This window comes from Capra hircus, chromosome 14, assembly GCF_001704415.2.
Source record: "Capra hircus breed San Clemente chromosome 14, ASM170441v1, whole genome shotgun sequence".
Taxonomy (NCBI): Eukaryota; Metazoa; Chordata; class Mammalia; order Artiodactyla; family Bovidae; genus Capra; species Capra hircus.
In genome coordinates this window covers 62,495,192-62,510,534 of record NC_030821.1, presented here as the reverse complement: position 1 = coordinate 62,510,534, position 15,343 = coordinate 62,495,192, and the positions used below count along the sequence as shown (strand labels likewise).

The 15,343-nt window shown below is 42.5% G+C and overlaps 1 protein-coding gene across 1 annotated transcript in view; it reads right to left on the bottom strand.

Moving 5' to 3' along the window:
* The window catches only part of PRKDC (protein kinase, DNA-activated, catalytic polypeptide), a 137,834-nt gene that overhangs the window by 107,429 nt on the left and 15,062 nt on the right, over positions 1-15,343 (bottom strand). Inside the window, exons 13-25 of the mRNA XM_013969108.2 lie at positions 14,932-15,100; positions 14,523-14,572; positions 13,609-13,734; positions 12,013-12,165; positions 10,553-10,668; positions 9,827-9,986; positions 9,070-9,156; positions 8,610-8,729; positions 8,205-8,364; positions 7,457-7,563; positions 5,045-5,135; positions 4,200-4,363; positions 3,400-3,552 (exon numbers count right to left, since the gene is read on the bottom strand). Of these exons, the coding sequence (XP_013824562.2) occupies positions 3,400-3,552; positions 4,200-4,363; positions 5,045-5,135; positions 7,457-7,563; positions 8,205-8,364; positions 8,610-8,729; positions 9,070-9,156; positions 9,827-9,986; positions 10,553-10,668; positions 12,013-12,165; positions 13,609-13,734; positions 14,523-14,572; positions 14,932-15,100 (1,656 nt within the window). The remainder of the gene's footprint in view (positions 1-3,399; positions 3,553-4,199; positions 4,364-5,044; positions 5,136-7,456; positions 7,564-8,204; positions 8,365-8,609; positions 8,730-9,069; positions 9,157-9,826; positions 9,987-10,552; positions 10,669-12,012; positions 12,166-13,608; positions 13,735-14,522; positions 14,573-14,931; positions 15,101-15,343) is intronic.

Below are 15,343 nucleotides of genomic sequence, written 5' to 3'. Positions count from 1 at the left end.
TCTCCCAGCAATCTTGATTCCAGCTTGTGTTTCATCCAGCCCGGCATTTCACATGATGTACTCTGCATATAAGTTAAATAAGAAGAGTGACAATATACAACCTTGATGTACTCCTTTCCCGATTTGGAACCAGTCTATAGTTCCATGTCCAGTTCTAACTGTTGCTTCTTAACCTGCATAAAGATTTCTCAGGAGGAAGGTAAGGTGGTCTGGTATTCCCATTTCTTTTTTTTATTATTATACATTTTTATTTTTTATTTTTATTTTTACTTTATTTTACTTTATAATACTATATTGGTTTTGCCATACATTGACATGAATCCACCACAGGTGTATACGAGCTCCCAATCCTGAATCCCCTTCCCACCTCCCACCCCATTTTCCACAGTTTGTTGTGATCTACACAGTCAAAGGCTTTGGTGTAATCAATAAAGCAACAATGAACACTGGCAACACTAAAACTAAACACTGCCAATTTTTAAATTATTTTACAACTGCTACAAAAAATATAATTTTGAATTTCCTTATTTACTAAAAGGTTGAATATTTTATTTTTTATTTATTTATTTTTTTAAAAGGCTGAATATTTTAAATGTACTTAATTGGCCACACATATTTCTTTGTTCATGACCTTCCCATTTTTGTTCTTTATCCATTTGTCCATTTTAAAATCTTACATTCTTTAGCACAAAATGGCAAAAAAATTTTTTACTTTATCCTGTTGTTCAGTTCCTAAGTCATGTCCAACTCTTCATGACCCCGTGGACTGCAGCATGCCAAACTTCTCTGTCCCTCACTATCTCCTGGAGTTTGCTCTAATTCATGTCCATTGAGCCAATGATGCCATCCAACCATTTTGTCCTCTTTTACCCTCTTCTTTTCCCTTCAATCTTTCCCAGCATCAGGATCTTTTCCAATGAGTCAGCTGGTCTCATTAGGTAGCCAAAGTATTGGAGCTTCCAATATCAGTTCTTCCAAAGAGTATTCAGGGTTGATTTCCTTTAGGATATACTGGCTTGATCTCCTTGCTGTCCAAGAGACTCTCCCACATTAAATACATACACATCAAAATTGTGGGGTTTGTGTCATTCAGCAGTTTTAAACACTAATCAAGTCAATATACTAATAATTTTCTTCCACATATCTGCCTTCAAATCTTGTATGAAAATCTCCCTTTCTACACAAACTTTACAGAAAGACACCTACAATCTACAATGTAATGATAAAGTCCACCAGAGTAGCAGACAGCATTTTAAATAAAAGAATTTCTGAACACTGTGACCCTATTTTCTCTATAAAACAAAATTTATACATATGTTTGTAAGAATGTGTTTTACTAAGATCTTGGGGAAGCTTCCCAGATTTTCTGCAGAGGATGACACGCCTTTTCCTGGGGAGTGATAGGGGGTGAGGGGAGACGGTGGGGAGTTTACTTTTAACAACCTATGTTTCCATATTAATATATTTTACCAGTGAAAAAGACCATCCCTATCCAAAGATTCACACAGGCTATAATTCATTACATTTCTCTCTCATATCTTCAGTTTGTTTTTCCTTCTGTATCTTTTAAATCTGAAATTAACCTTTCATATGTTAATAACTCTAAAAGAATATACTAAACGATCCATTTCTCACTGACCCAGAAAACCCCATGCACCACACACACACTTTATGTGCACACAGGGGCCCACGCAGCCACTGCCAGACAGTCCCACTGACACCTGCGCAGTAGTCCAACCACTGGACTCAGAGTGCCTTCCTCCCGATGTCTGCGAGGGCAGGACTCCCTCTAGGGCTTGACCCGCCCACAAGTTTTCGGGGTTAGATTCAAGGAATTATTCTTTTAGACTGCTTTTCACGTTCAAAATGAAATACTTTCAGGATTTTTGCTGGAAGGATACCAAACTTACTGATTGATCTGAGGAAGATTCAGCCTTTTTTCAGTACTGATCCTTCCTTCTTGCCAAGTCACACAGCATACAGGACCCTAGTTCCCTGACCAGGTGTCAAACCTGGGCTCCACCAGTGGAAATGCCAAGCCCTAACCACCAGACAACCTGGAAATTCCCTCAGTACTGGTTCTTCAGGCACACATCACATTCATTTTATATTCAATAAATACACGAGTGCCTGGCACGTTAAAGTTTATTGCTAGATGCTTTCTGTATTTATTACGGCCGCACCACGTGGTCTGCAGGTCAGGGACGGACCTGCAACATAGCACTGAAAGCCCGGAATCTGTCCACTAGGCCACCAGGGAACTCCCCCAGATGCTTCACTATATTCTTTGATGCTGTTATGAACGGCATACTGTAGACACATTTCCCAAGGGGTCAATACTAAAATATGAGCTATATTAAAACACTGATATATGAGAGTCCTATTTTGTAATTCATCAGCTTTCACCTTCATTGATTCTTAGATTTATCGGTTGACATCTGAACCTTCCAGAGTTTTTACACACTGTATTCAAAAAAATAACTTCTTTCTTCCTTTCTCTGACATCCACGCCCTCAGGGACCACGTGGCCTGATGAGAGACACAGACAGCAACCCCCGCAAATAAATTCCTAGACACACGTGAAGCCGTTCTGAAAACAGGCCGCCCACAGGCCCCACTCTGGGTGTAGAGTCACGTCTCACGACATCTCAACCTCGGCCCAAACAGAGGCAGCACGGTGCTTCAAAGCTGCGGGCGACCCAACAGTGTCATTCAGGTAAATGACATTTTAAAGGCAAAAGTAAACTATTCCTGGCTTGCCAACACAAATATTTTTCTGGCCTATATGGAGAGAATCACCAGTAACGAAATCTACTGTGGTAAATTTCTAGTTTTACCCCCAGATTTAATCACAGTGCATCTCATCGCACTGCTGGACTGTACTGGTTCACATATTCCAAGGGACTTTCCATCCATGTTTATAAGTGGGTTTTTCATTTTCTTTTTTATGTGTGAACCCTCTACTGCTTCACAAAATAAAGTGAGGACTTGAATGTTTTCTGTGTCCCAGCAGCAAAGGCTGTGTCCCTGTCCACAAAGCCACAAAGAAAGAGCACCCTGCTAGTATCTCCGAGCCCCCAACTGCTGGCCACAGCTTCCCCAACCTCCCCTCTGTGCAAGACCATGAGCGCTGATGTCACAGGGCCATCGGCACACACAGCCGCAGGTGCCACAGCAGGGACTCTTTCCAAACCCTGTGGCACATGTTTAGGGACTGCGGGTGCTTTGAGAAGTCCTGAGTCCTAGGTCCTATGCAGAGGTGGGAGGGCAGCGCCGGGCAGCAGGTTTCAAGGATGTTAAGAGTTGTCCCAACATGCAACAAGCTGAGATGATCATTGGACCCGATGTGACATTTTTCCAAATTCTATAACAGTTTCAAATTCACGATCATGCACTGACCTGGTCCACGTCACACGCCAGTCGAAGCAGCACAGGAAATGTGCGCTTATAGAGCTGGTACATGGGTGGGGGGCCCTGGCCACCATCAGGCATCTGAGTGGCTTTCCCCAGCATAAACATAACCACGCTGTGCAGAAGTTCACAGGCCGCAACCTGAAACAGGCCAGGGGTCCAACAAAGGTCAAGAGCATTTTGAAATGCTACAGAACGTCAGCCCTTTCTTTAAAAAGAAAAACCTGTGCAGCAGATAACTATCCCACCTATATACGAACTAACATTAAGCAACACTTCCTGTTGTACAGGATTAACGCTTCTGTTCACTCTGCTCTGGAGCCAAGAGCTGAGAACAGAGACGTAAAAGATCCAGGCACTGGGACTAACACACTCATAAGAGACACAGTCCCATGGTGCCGTATCACAGAACACTGCTCCATTTGTGAGCACGCCTTAACTGTTACTTCCTGAAAATCTGTTTTTAATGAACAAAATGTGGCAATGTACAAATTAATAGAAAACCTTGAGACCATCTGTTTTGAATCTCCCAAGTTGAACAGAGAATTGAGCACAGACTAAAAAATCCCTTCTCAACCCCCTGTACCCTGTATTCTCTACGATGAAGAATTCTAGTGTGTTAATGTTTTATCATCTATTCAGACTCTTTAGGTTTAATTTCCATTTTCCAAGGATACCAACTTCTGATAACTGAGCAGTTTCCCATCACTAAGCTAGAGAAAACACAAAGCCCATGAAACACATCTCTCCTAAGGAGCACATGGCTGACCACGGCGAGTGATGAGTACCTTGGTGTGTCTGTCACCCGCCGAGAGCGCCAGCTCTGTGACACGTGGCAGGAACAGGTCCAGGTGAATGACAGGCTTCATGTCCACGAAAGGCACTGCGAAGCTGAGCCTCCTCTCTCGGTCCCAAGCCACACAGCCCCTGGCCCGCTCCTCGGGGGACGCCGCTGTAGGGGAGATGCCGGTCAGCCCCAGCCCACCCCTTCCTGCTCTGTTTATCACACACACAGGGCAGCAACATCAGAAACCACCACACACTGCTTCTAATCTGACAGAAAGTCAGATTATTTTTAAACAAGTCTAATAGTCTGGAATGTTTAATTTTCAATTTCAGTTAAGTTACTCTTCTGTGAAAAAATGATAAACGAACAATACTTTCATAAATAGTTCCTCTTTATAACACATATTTTTCTAATATACATTCTAACTGCTGAAATGCCAAAATCACCAGTACATTTAGAATGAAATTTTAAAACCAAAAATACAAATTTTTACTCATCAAAAAACACTAATTCTGATCAAAAACAACTAAAAATATCCAAACATTAAGAATATTAGTATTCAAAGAGATAACTCTGAATTCCTGACACAATGTTTAACATAAAGGCCTATCCAGCTAGACTCTGCTTAAAAAATGAACATATGCCAGACCCTGAAGATAGGAACCCACAGGCTTCAGGGCATGGCGGAAGCATTCACTCCATTAGACAAAATACAGTTCCTCAAAATCTTACTTGAAAGACATAAACGACACACGGGAGCAAGTATCAGAAGACACTGTGACCTGTGTGCATTCAGCTGAGGGGCCCGCATGCCTCTGGGGTTGAGTTACTTTCAGGAAACGTCACCTGTTAGCAGGTTTTTGTTGATCTGTCCCCCGAGACGGCCAAGTACTTGCACTACTCGAACCCGTGTTTCTTCTAAGGACAGTGCTTCATTCTGCAAATGTGGAGACAATAAGAAACAACCTTGAGCTCAAAGAAAGACCCTCTCTACCACTGATGCCCTCAATGTCTCCTTATAATCCTCCACAGCACTGCCGTCATTTTCCTGCAAAATCATGAAAAAAAGCCACAATTCTTCCACTTTTGCAGCCAATGTCTTTTCTAGGTCAGCAGTTCCTGTTTCGGGAGTCCTTATACCCTTAAAAAATACTGAGGATTCCCACAGAGCTTCTGTTATTGTGGGTCATATTTACCAGTATTTATCTTGTTAAAACTTAGCTTCCCTGGTGGCTCAGATAGTAAAGAATCTGCCTGCAATGAGGGAGACCCAGGTTCCATCCCTGGGTCGGGAAGATCCCCTGGTAGAGGGCAAGGCAACCCACTCCAGTATTCTTGCCTGGAAAATCCCCTGGACAGAGCAGCCTGCCAGGCTACAGTCCATGGGGTTGTAAAAAGTCAGCACGACTGATGGACTAACACTTTTACTTTTTACTATTTAAATACTTATAATTTTATTTAAAAACACTGAACCCATGACATGTTAACAAATCACATACTTTTAGAAAAACTAAGGATATATTCCAAATAAACAACCTCAGGCAAGTGGGGCTGTTCACATTTTGTGTCTGCGACAGACTTCTGGGCTATGACTAGAAAAGGGAGGAGGACTTCATAGTTTTTCTAGGAAACTAGGGTTTGCTTTGCTACTACTCCAAAACTGAAGCAGTAGTTTCTTAAAGGTTAGTTACAATGTGGAGTGTGAGCCCACATCAGGGAAGTTTATGCAGTCTATTACTGTACAATCCGCTGGCTTTATCTTACACTCGGTTTAGGAACACAATGTACTGCTCATCCGGAGATACCGGTTCACCGGCAGCAAAGATTCTCAGATGTGCTCCTGAAGTGACAGGCCCGCTCTCTATTCCAGAGAAAACGTCAGCCAGACACTGAGCAGCCAGGAGTTCATTGCCATGCTTCCAGTAACAGTGGTGCTTACGGGGGAGGCGGCTGCTCGATGCTCCCTGAGGCCAACCACCAGCGCCTCCTGCCCCAGCACACGAGATGGTACACCGTGTGTGCTCAAGGGTCGAGGCTTCGTGAAGTTTAAAGGAACAGCACCACCACCACTGCACAGTGCAAACAATCACGAGTGAAAACAGTTCTGGCCTCGCACTCTGGGACCCCCGGGCCCTATGCGTGTAAAGAAACGTGCAAAACTAGAGATATTCTCAAGAAACTTTATCTTCCTTTACCTAAATATGATAAAATAATTTAAAACTATTAGACACCAATTCTAGTTTCCTTCAAGTCTCCCAATCAAAAGCTGTCAAGAGAGGCGGTCCTAAGATGGCGGAGGAATAGGACGGGAAGACCACTTTCTCCCTCACAAATTCCTCAAAAAAAAAAAAAAAAAAAGCTGTCAAGAGAGTAGCCCCCACTTGCCACAAGCAGAGAAAAGCCCTTGCAGCAACAAAGACCCAGCACAGCGAAAAATAAGTAAAAATTAAAAAAAGAAATAAATGCATTTCTGATCCTATAACAGAAACTGTCAAAAATAATGAGATCAGAGGAAACTTCCTGAAAGCTTGCAATACCAGTTCTAGATATTAAGTTGCTGCTGCTGCTGCTAAGTCACTTCAGTCGTGTCCAACTCTGTGTGACCCCATAGACGGCAGCCCACCAGGCTCCCCCGTCCCTGGGATTCTCCAGGCAAGAACACTGGAGTGGGGTGCCATTTCCTTCTCCAATGCATGAAAGTGAAAGTGAAAATGAAGTCACTCAGTTGTGTCCAACTCTTAGCGACCCCATGGACTGCAGCGCACCAGGCTCCTCCATCCATGGGATTTTCCAGGCAAGAGTACTGGAGTGGGGTGCCATTGCCTTCTCCGAGATGTTAAGTTACACTAACTCAATTTTCTCTATTTACATCATTTTTATCTGTTACATTATGTGCCACATCTAAAAAAACCGGTCGTAAGAAATTATCACTGGGCAAAAAACATAAAAACTGCCATGAACTAAACTCGACAAAATGACCTATTTCAGATATAATAAGTAAATGAGACAATCTTATACATCAATATCAGTGTGGCAACTGCTTATTTCAAACAAAAAGAACAAGATCAAGACAATAACACGGTTCACATGTTAACATGGTTTACATTTTTATCACTAAATATATACTGAAATTATTTTCATACTGTACACCAACTTATATGTAACAATGATATTTTAAATGAAGACTTTTACTACTCATGAGCATCAGAATCTGATCTCTCCACTATTTAAGGTAAAGAAAATATAAGAGTCTCTTACAGATGTAATGTTCTTTGTCCGTTTCAGATGCTTTAACACATCTTTAGTAAATCCTTTCTGGACAGCCCGAGAAAGTGCCGACACTTCCCAGTTATTCTGGGTCTCATCTGTCAAGGGTAAACAGAAGTCAATTTTAAATAGCACTCATTTGTTTAGTTAATAAACACAAGGGGAAAGACACTAGACTACCATACAGAGACATTAAAATCCTAATTTAAAGTATGATTAAAAATGAAATTTCTAAAACGAAAATATTAATAGTGGTTGTCTCAGTTTTAGACACCATTACCAGTTTCTTGGAGGGACCTCCCTGGTGGTTCAGTGGCTAGGACTCTGCACTCCCAATGCAGTTCTAAATCAGTCATATTTGAAAAACCAATAAAAATCAGGTGAAATTAGGTCAAAATATAACTTTACTATTGGATTTTCTTATAGTTTTAATCCCTGTTTGATTTATTAAATAAGGTTTTCTTTGCAAGACAATAAATTAGAATTTATAAGATGCTCAAGATGTTTAAGAATTCCTCCCCTTGAAGATTTTATAAGTTTTGCTAGGATATACATGAGTAAGTAACCTATAAGTAGTTTTAATACCTCAGTTATACTTATGTCCAATTATACTGAAATGAATTGGAAAGATTACAAAAATACCAACCAAATGTATTTTGAATGCATAATATGTGGAAATACCAACACATGTATTACATTACCATTTTAAGATACACATCAAAACTCTTCTATACTTTACCTGATAAGGCTGAAGTTTTCAGATATCCATCAAGGCTAGGCAGAATATCCTTATAATAGGGTTGAATTACATGTTTGCAGATATAAACTGACCATTCTTCCAGGGCATTCAGGCCGGCTTCTGCCAGTGGGGCATAGCTCAGGCCCAGTTTAAAAGCCATCTGTACATGAGAACAAATGAGATAATGAACACCAGGAATTTAGTACTGAGAGAGGGCTTCTTAAATGACAAGCCTTTCCTCTGTCGGAACCATGCAGGCTGGAGACAAGGGGCACTGAAGCCCCCTCAGGAAGGCCCGACCACGCAGGATGCTGGCGGGGGGTGGGGATGGGGGTTCTGACATGTGAGTGCCGCTGTGACTGCCACGTTTCTTGGAACCATGACCCCCACGAGTGATGTGCCCACCTGCAACGCGGGGACGTAGGCTCTGACGTCAAGTGCGATAATGTCATGTGGCAGGGATAGGACAAAGGTCAAACAGGAGGCCAGGAGTTCATCTTTGTACTGCTTCATCTTAACTGACACCTCGGCAGGAAAGAGAAGGTTAGTGCTATGCACCTGAACAGAGCCTTCAGTTCCACCATCGACTACGAAACATCTGATTTGCAAATACGAAAAATGAAGGTACTTATCTCCAGCAAAAGTTTGTGTTGAGTACTTAGTTCCCATCATGTGGAAAAGCTAAAGAATCTATGGACCCTGAGTCATCATCACTAAAATTATTGTGAGAAACCTCAGGGGACTTCGGAAGCACAGTGACCTTCTCTGCCAGTGTTTTCAAACCCCCCACCCCCACGTGGATTAAGCAACCCATTTCATCTTTAAATAATATATGATAAGACTGGATAAAGCTTTTGAAAGTTACCTCTTTACCGAATTTTGAAAACAAAGCAAAGCAGGAATGCTTCTCTGGATCCTCAGGAGACGGTTTCTGACTCTTTGGACCTACGCCCTGTCAGATAAAACAGGCAATGAGCTCAGGGAATGATAACCAGATAGTCCCATGTTCTAATCTGGCGGTTCCCACTGGTCCTTGTGAGGGGACCCATTCTAATTCTGCTGAGGCCTCATGCAGAGAGGAAGACACTTCAGGCAGAGGCCCATGAGGAAGCACGTGTGAGCTGGGAGGGGGACCACTGGCCAGGAGTCAGGGGCCCAAGTGCACTCCCCGTGCCAGTCATCTGACATGCATGCTTGTGAGCTGAGACAGCTGCTCACAACTAGAGCCCCTGGACACTGACGCACCACTCTCCATCCTTAGGAGCTACCAGATCCCTGGGCAGCTGTGCCCAGAGGCTCTGAGGACTTGAGTCTGGAAAGGGCGCCAGTGATGCTGCAGGTGGGTCCTGGTGCCATGCACACATCAGAACCTCTGTAGAGCTCACAGCACCAGCCAGATGCTCGCCAGTCAGATCGGAAAATGGGGAAAGCATTCCCCATTAAACTTTTAAACGGTGTCATGCAACTGCCACTCACATCAGTTTTTCAAAATACAAATAACAAAAGTAGCAGACTTTAAAACTGTAATATGCTGTACAATACCATATTTTAGAATGTATTTATACACACTCATGCAATCTAAAATACACAGGAATATTCAATGTCCCTCAAAAAACACTTACCTCAAAATACTTTATCTTCTTGGCACTTCTCACAGCAAGAGAAAGCAGTTTGTAGAAACCACTAATGAGTGGCGACCGTGTAGACTGCAGAATTAGCTGGTATGAGAAGGAATGCACCCACGGCCCAAAAAATTCTACATGTTTCTCAGGAAGAATCTCCCTGTAAAAGCAAATGTAAAGCTTAACGAAGAAATCCTCATCGTATACTTTTACCCCGCTCTGAAATTCTAAGTGACATAATCAAAACAAAATCATTATCTGTGACTCCATTATACCCCATTTTCAGGTGTATCTGTACTCTTTAGTTTCTTTGCCATGCTGTGTTCTGCGCTCAGTCGCTCACTCATGTCCAGTTCTTTGCAACCCCAGGGACTGTAGCCCATCAGGCTCCTCTGTCCATGGGACTCTCTAGGCAAGAATACTGGAGTAGGTTGCCATTTTCTTCCCAGGGGATCTTCCCAACCCAGGAATTGAACTCGTGTCTCCCGCATAGACAGACAGATTCTTCACTGTCTGAGTCACCAGGGAAGCCCCCTTATTGTCCTTACCTGAGGATCTTTTAAATACAATTAAAAAAATAATAATAATCTATTTTAAAATTTCATATAAGCTGTTTTAGATTTTAAGTCCTACTATTTCATTTCTTGTACTACATAAGTGGTTTTCCTATGTCATAGCCAACAATTGATAGTATCTACTCTTAAGTATACATAACTTTATGAATACCTGCAGAACTCCACCAGGTTGATGAAAGCAGAGAAGTCTTTGGGTTTCGCAGGATGCAGGTTAGCAGCTGGATCTGAGGTCGGGATCACCCAAATGCCAGCAGCTTTGTTTTCATCCTTGAAAATCAGTTGCACCAAAAACACGGTACCGTTCAGTCATTCAACAAATGACTCAGCAAGTGACCCACAGACATGGGTGAGGCTTTGAGCAAGGAATGCAAAAGTGAGGAGGCAGAGATGGGCCCAAAGCTCACAGTCAGATAAAAATGACAGAACCCTCAGAACATGCTACACAGGAGGCCACAAGGGATGCGGTAAGTAGGAATAAAAGTGAAAACACAGAAAGATCTGGGGGCGGGGCGGGGCACAACTTCTCACAGGAGCCACAGTGCCCAGACAGAGGCAGAATCTCAAAACACAAGACATTTATCAGTAGTGACGAGATTTCAAAATGAGAGACAGAGGACCAGTGGCTACTGTTAGGTGAAACATAAATATAAACATGTTCAATTTGTGTTTCAGACCCAGGTGGAAATGTCAAACAGGCAGGAAGGAGGGCAAGGCTGGAGACCAGGCATGTCCCAGGAAACACCAACAGAGACGACGGTGACCCGGCGGTGGGGTGTGGGGGCGCAGGGACACAGAGACTAAGACAGGTGCTCTGCAAGCAGACATGTGGCCAACTGTCTCAGAGAGTGAGCACGTCTGCTCATGAAATTACTTTAGACGTGAATGAATAAAAAGCCTGAAGAGTGACAGGCCACTCCTCAATGGCCCCGACAACCAGCACAAAAACTTGGCCCTGACAAGCGCAGCCAAGGCCAGGGCTCTGCCCCTGTAGGACCCCTGACCACACGGCCTCAGCCGTGGAAGCCAACATGCAAACTTGATTCCAGGAACCACTGGACTCAAACAAACTACCTTAGGTGACAGTCTCTCTACCTGAGTGTCCTGTCTCCTCAGAGGGACAGCAGCTCCAAGCTAGCAACCTCATGTCCAGTCTGATCTTTGAGCCCAGCCAGAAAAACGGTGCAGAAACGTGGGAGGCATGGCCTTTCCTGCCCTCCCTTCTACTGTCTCCAGAGCCTGGGGTCCCCCTGGCCATAAATCGAGGAGCACCAGGGTGCCCAGACCCTCTGCAAAAACCCACCTCTACACAAAATAAGACTAGTCTCTACTGTTGCTAAGTCAAGAGTACTAATCCTCCCAACAACTTTTTCTAAAAAATTGCTTTAACTTATTAAACATATAAATTACTTCTTGAACAATCTGATACAGAATATATTCTGCACACTGGGCAATTCAAATATCAATAGAAAAGTATCAATGACATGTGTTAATGCTGATAAACCAATTTCCTGCCATCCTCTACAAATGTAAGACTTGCTCCTGAATACTGCAGCATGTAGATACAGCTGGTACAAAAATGATGCAGAATTGCTACTGACAACATTGTCTAACCTCTTGTTCCCCAACATTCTGCTTTTCCAGCGTAAGATCCAGCTTTTCAACAATCTTCAAAACTGATTTTACAAATTCATCATATAGCAAACGATTCAGACTTTGAAGAGAGGAATTCACAAAGACAAATGCTTCATCTGCTAAGAGAGAATCCTGAAAGTAAAGAAAATAAATTTCAAAATGCTGCACAAAACAGTGTCAGTACGAGTATTAAATCAGCATTATGACACATAAAGATGTACACGTGTAATTAGGTTTTATGGAAACACTTGTGTAAACTAGAGCAGACTTACCTCTAAGTTTTCAAGCTGTAAAATACAGACATCTTTCTAATTATTAGGACAACACCATTTCAGTCTGACATGACTTAAACAGTCACGTAACACACATAAACAGTAGTGAGTTGAGAAGGTTTAGGCCAACCTCGTCCAAGTATTTACTCCATTAATGCATGTGTATGTGTGTGCGTGTGAGAGAGAGAGAGAGAGACAGAAAGAGAGAGAGATGCCTCCTTGGTGGCTCAGTGGTAAAGAATCAGCCCACCAATGCAGGGGATGTCAGAGATGTGGTTTCAATCCCTGGGTTGGGAAGATCCCCTGGAGGAGGGCATGGCAACCCACTCTAGTGTTCTTGCCTAGAGAATCCCATGGACAGAGGAACCTGGTAGGTTACACTCCATGCAGTTGCAAAGAGCTGGACACGACTGAGCAACTGAGAATATACACAAGCAGTGTGTGTATACACACATCTCTACACTATATACACACGTTCTGTATGTCTATATGCAAATGCACATGCATGTACGTATATACACGTGCACTTGTAAACACATGTACTCACATACACATGCATATATAGATATGTATAATATACATCTATCCTCAGAAGGGACTGAAAAGCTCTATAATCTATTATTTCTTTCAAAGTGAAATATTCTATCATTCCAAAAACATAGACCAGTGTCTACGGAACTTAACCTCAAAATATACCTATTATCACATATAAGAAAAAACATTTTAGTAATACTGCTATACTACTTTACTAATACCTTAATAAGAAAAACTCCTGAGGTTGCACAGGACAGGAACCATCTACTGACCAAAACTGCTTTTCCTAGAATACCCATGCTCTGTCAGACACTACGTGAAATGGTGACCAACCTGGCTTGGAGCAGATACTGCAGAAACACCTGCCAGCAACACAGGAAGCAGGAGGGGTGGTTCTAATGTTGACAGAACTGTGCACCCGTCTCCATCCTGTCACATCACCCTTAACAAATACAGACAGCACAGCTCTCCCACCATGATAACACTGCCACATTTCTGATACCTTGTACGCAGTTTCTTAAGCTAAAATGAGGACTTGGCTACAACTACTCATTAGTTTCAAATGAGTTCTATGACTTTGCTCCTCTAATCTGATTTTTTTTCCAAGTCTCACTTTATCCTTATTTACATTACTTGAAGTACTTAAAAAAAAAAAAAAAAAACTGACTGAAAGTAAAACAGGCTTCTGAAATAATTAAGCCTCCAGTGTGAACTATGGACACTGTAGGGGAGCCAAAGCACTTCAGTGGCTTTCAGCTGCAGTGTTTACCATCGTCTGGTCACAGCTCAGCAGGCTCCTGAACAGGTCCACATAGTCTCTGCAGGTGGGCACTCTCCACTTGCCGGTCCTGACTTCCCCCAACACTCCGGGGTCCTCAGACTCGGGCTCGGCTCCCTGGCGGAAAAACAGACAGCCAGCCACGCTGAGGAGGGACGGAGAGGAGCAGCACTGCTGTGCCTCCCGATGCGCATTCCCGGAGCTAAGGGAGCCCCCGGCTGAAGCATGCAGCTTGGCTGAGGAAGACAGCACGTTATGAAAGCACAATAAAAAAGCTAGGAAAAAGTCACCATTCTCTGGGACGGAAATGGTGATGCACGAACTAAGCTTCAAAACAATACCCAATAATTCACCTCCTCACACAGATCCCTCATCTCCTCCTATTTTCTCTAACTGAAGTAAACTTAAAACAAGCCTCCCATTATATACTAAGTATTTTGTCCTAGAGTTTCAAGGGGAAAATATCCTTTTGTAAAAATGTAGGTATGGTAATAAGGTTATGTTTAAGGATGTCTCACACCCAGAAGTTTATTTATCTGAAAAAATAGGTATTACATCCTACATTTACCAAAATCTAAGGCATTGCTAATAATAGAAAGGCCATTTTTCTTTTTCCCCATAAGAATTACCCATCATTGCAAGTAATTCACAAATTCGTCTGCAATTTCAAACGCCTGAATATATAATATTAACATTGCATTTGGGAAAGCAGCTATCATATACTATAGAAAGTAATGGTAATTCGTTTAAGTGACAACCATCCAATTGGACAACTTCATTAAAAAAAATCTTTCAGGCAATCAAAAAGGCCACTTTTGTATATTTACAGACTAAAAGTTCCAGCAACATCTCTAACTTGCAGGGTGACAAAAGACTAATTTTCAAAGCATAGATTCAGAATTTACCTTTTGAAGGATCACTGGCTTAGAACATATTCTGATTAAACTTTGATGTACTAAAAAAAGAAAATAAAAACAAAAATGAAAAATTACACTGAAAAATACTAAACTCTCAACAGACAGCCATTTGAATATACAGTACCTCTTGCTTTTTTCTCTAAGTTTGCTAACACCTTTAATTTTTTTTTCTTTTTTTTTACTGTTTAGTTTCAAATTTTAGACTACTAAGATTCAAAAGGAAAAGATGAAGAAATTCAGAAAACTAGAGAAAAAAAGATTTTGGTTCACCAAAATATTAGCAGTTCTACAAGAGGCATCATAAGACAAAAAAGAATTTGGCAACTGGATGTTCTTTATCTCAAACAACACGGTAAGATTCTTCATGCATCATCTCAGGAGTAAGCTCCAAACTCACCCACAGCACCAATGCAACTCCAGAGGATGGGCCCCTTCTCCGCCAGGGCCAGGAACAATCGCACAATGGCCCTGCAGCACACCAGCTGCATCTTGGGGCTGTACTGGGGGAAACTGTCCATCTGCAGGACCACGAGGTGTTCCAGGACCGGCGAGTGCACCTCAGGAACCTGCGGGGACGAGAGCACACTCAGGTCGGGGCTGCGACAACAGGCACAGCAGACACAGGGAGGCAGAATCCATGAAGAAGCAGCTTGCTACCTAGGGGACTAATTCCTCACTGGGACTGCCTGAACACAGCGGAGTAAAACTGTCTGCATGACATGTTACCTACGATTCTATCTCAAGCAGCAATCCTAATCTTTTAGAAATATGAAAAGAGTAACAGATAGCTTTTCTGCTTTGGAAACAAA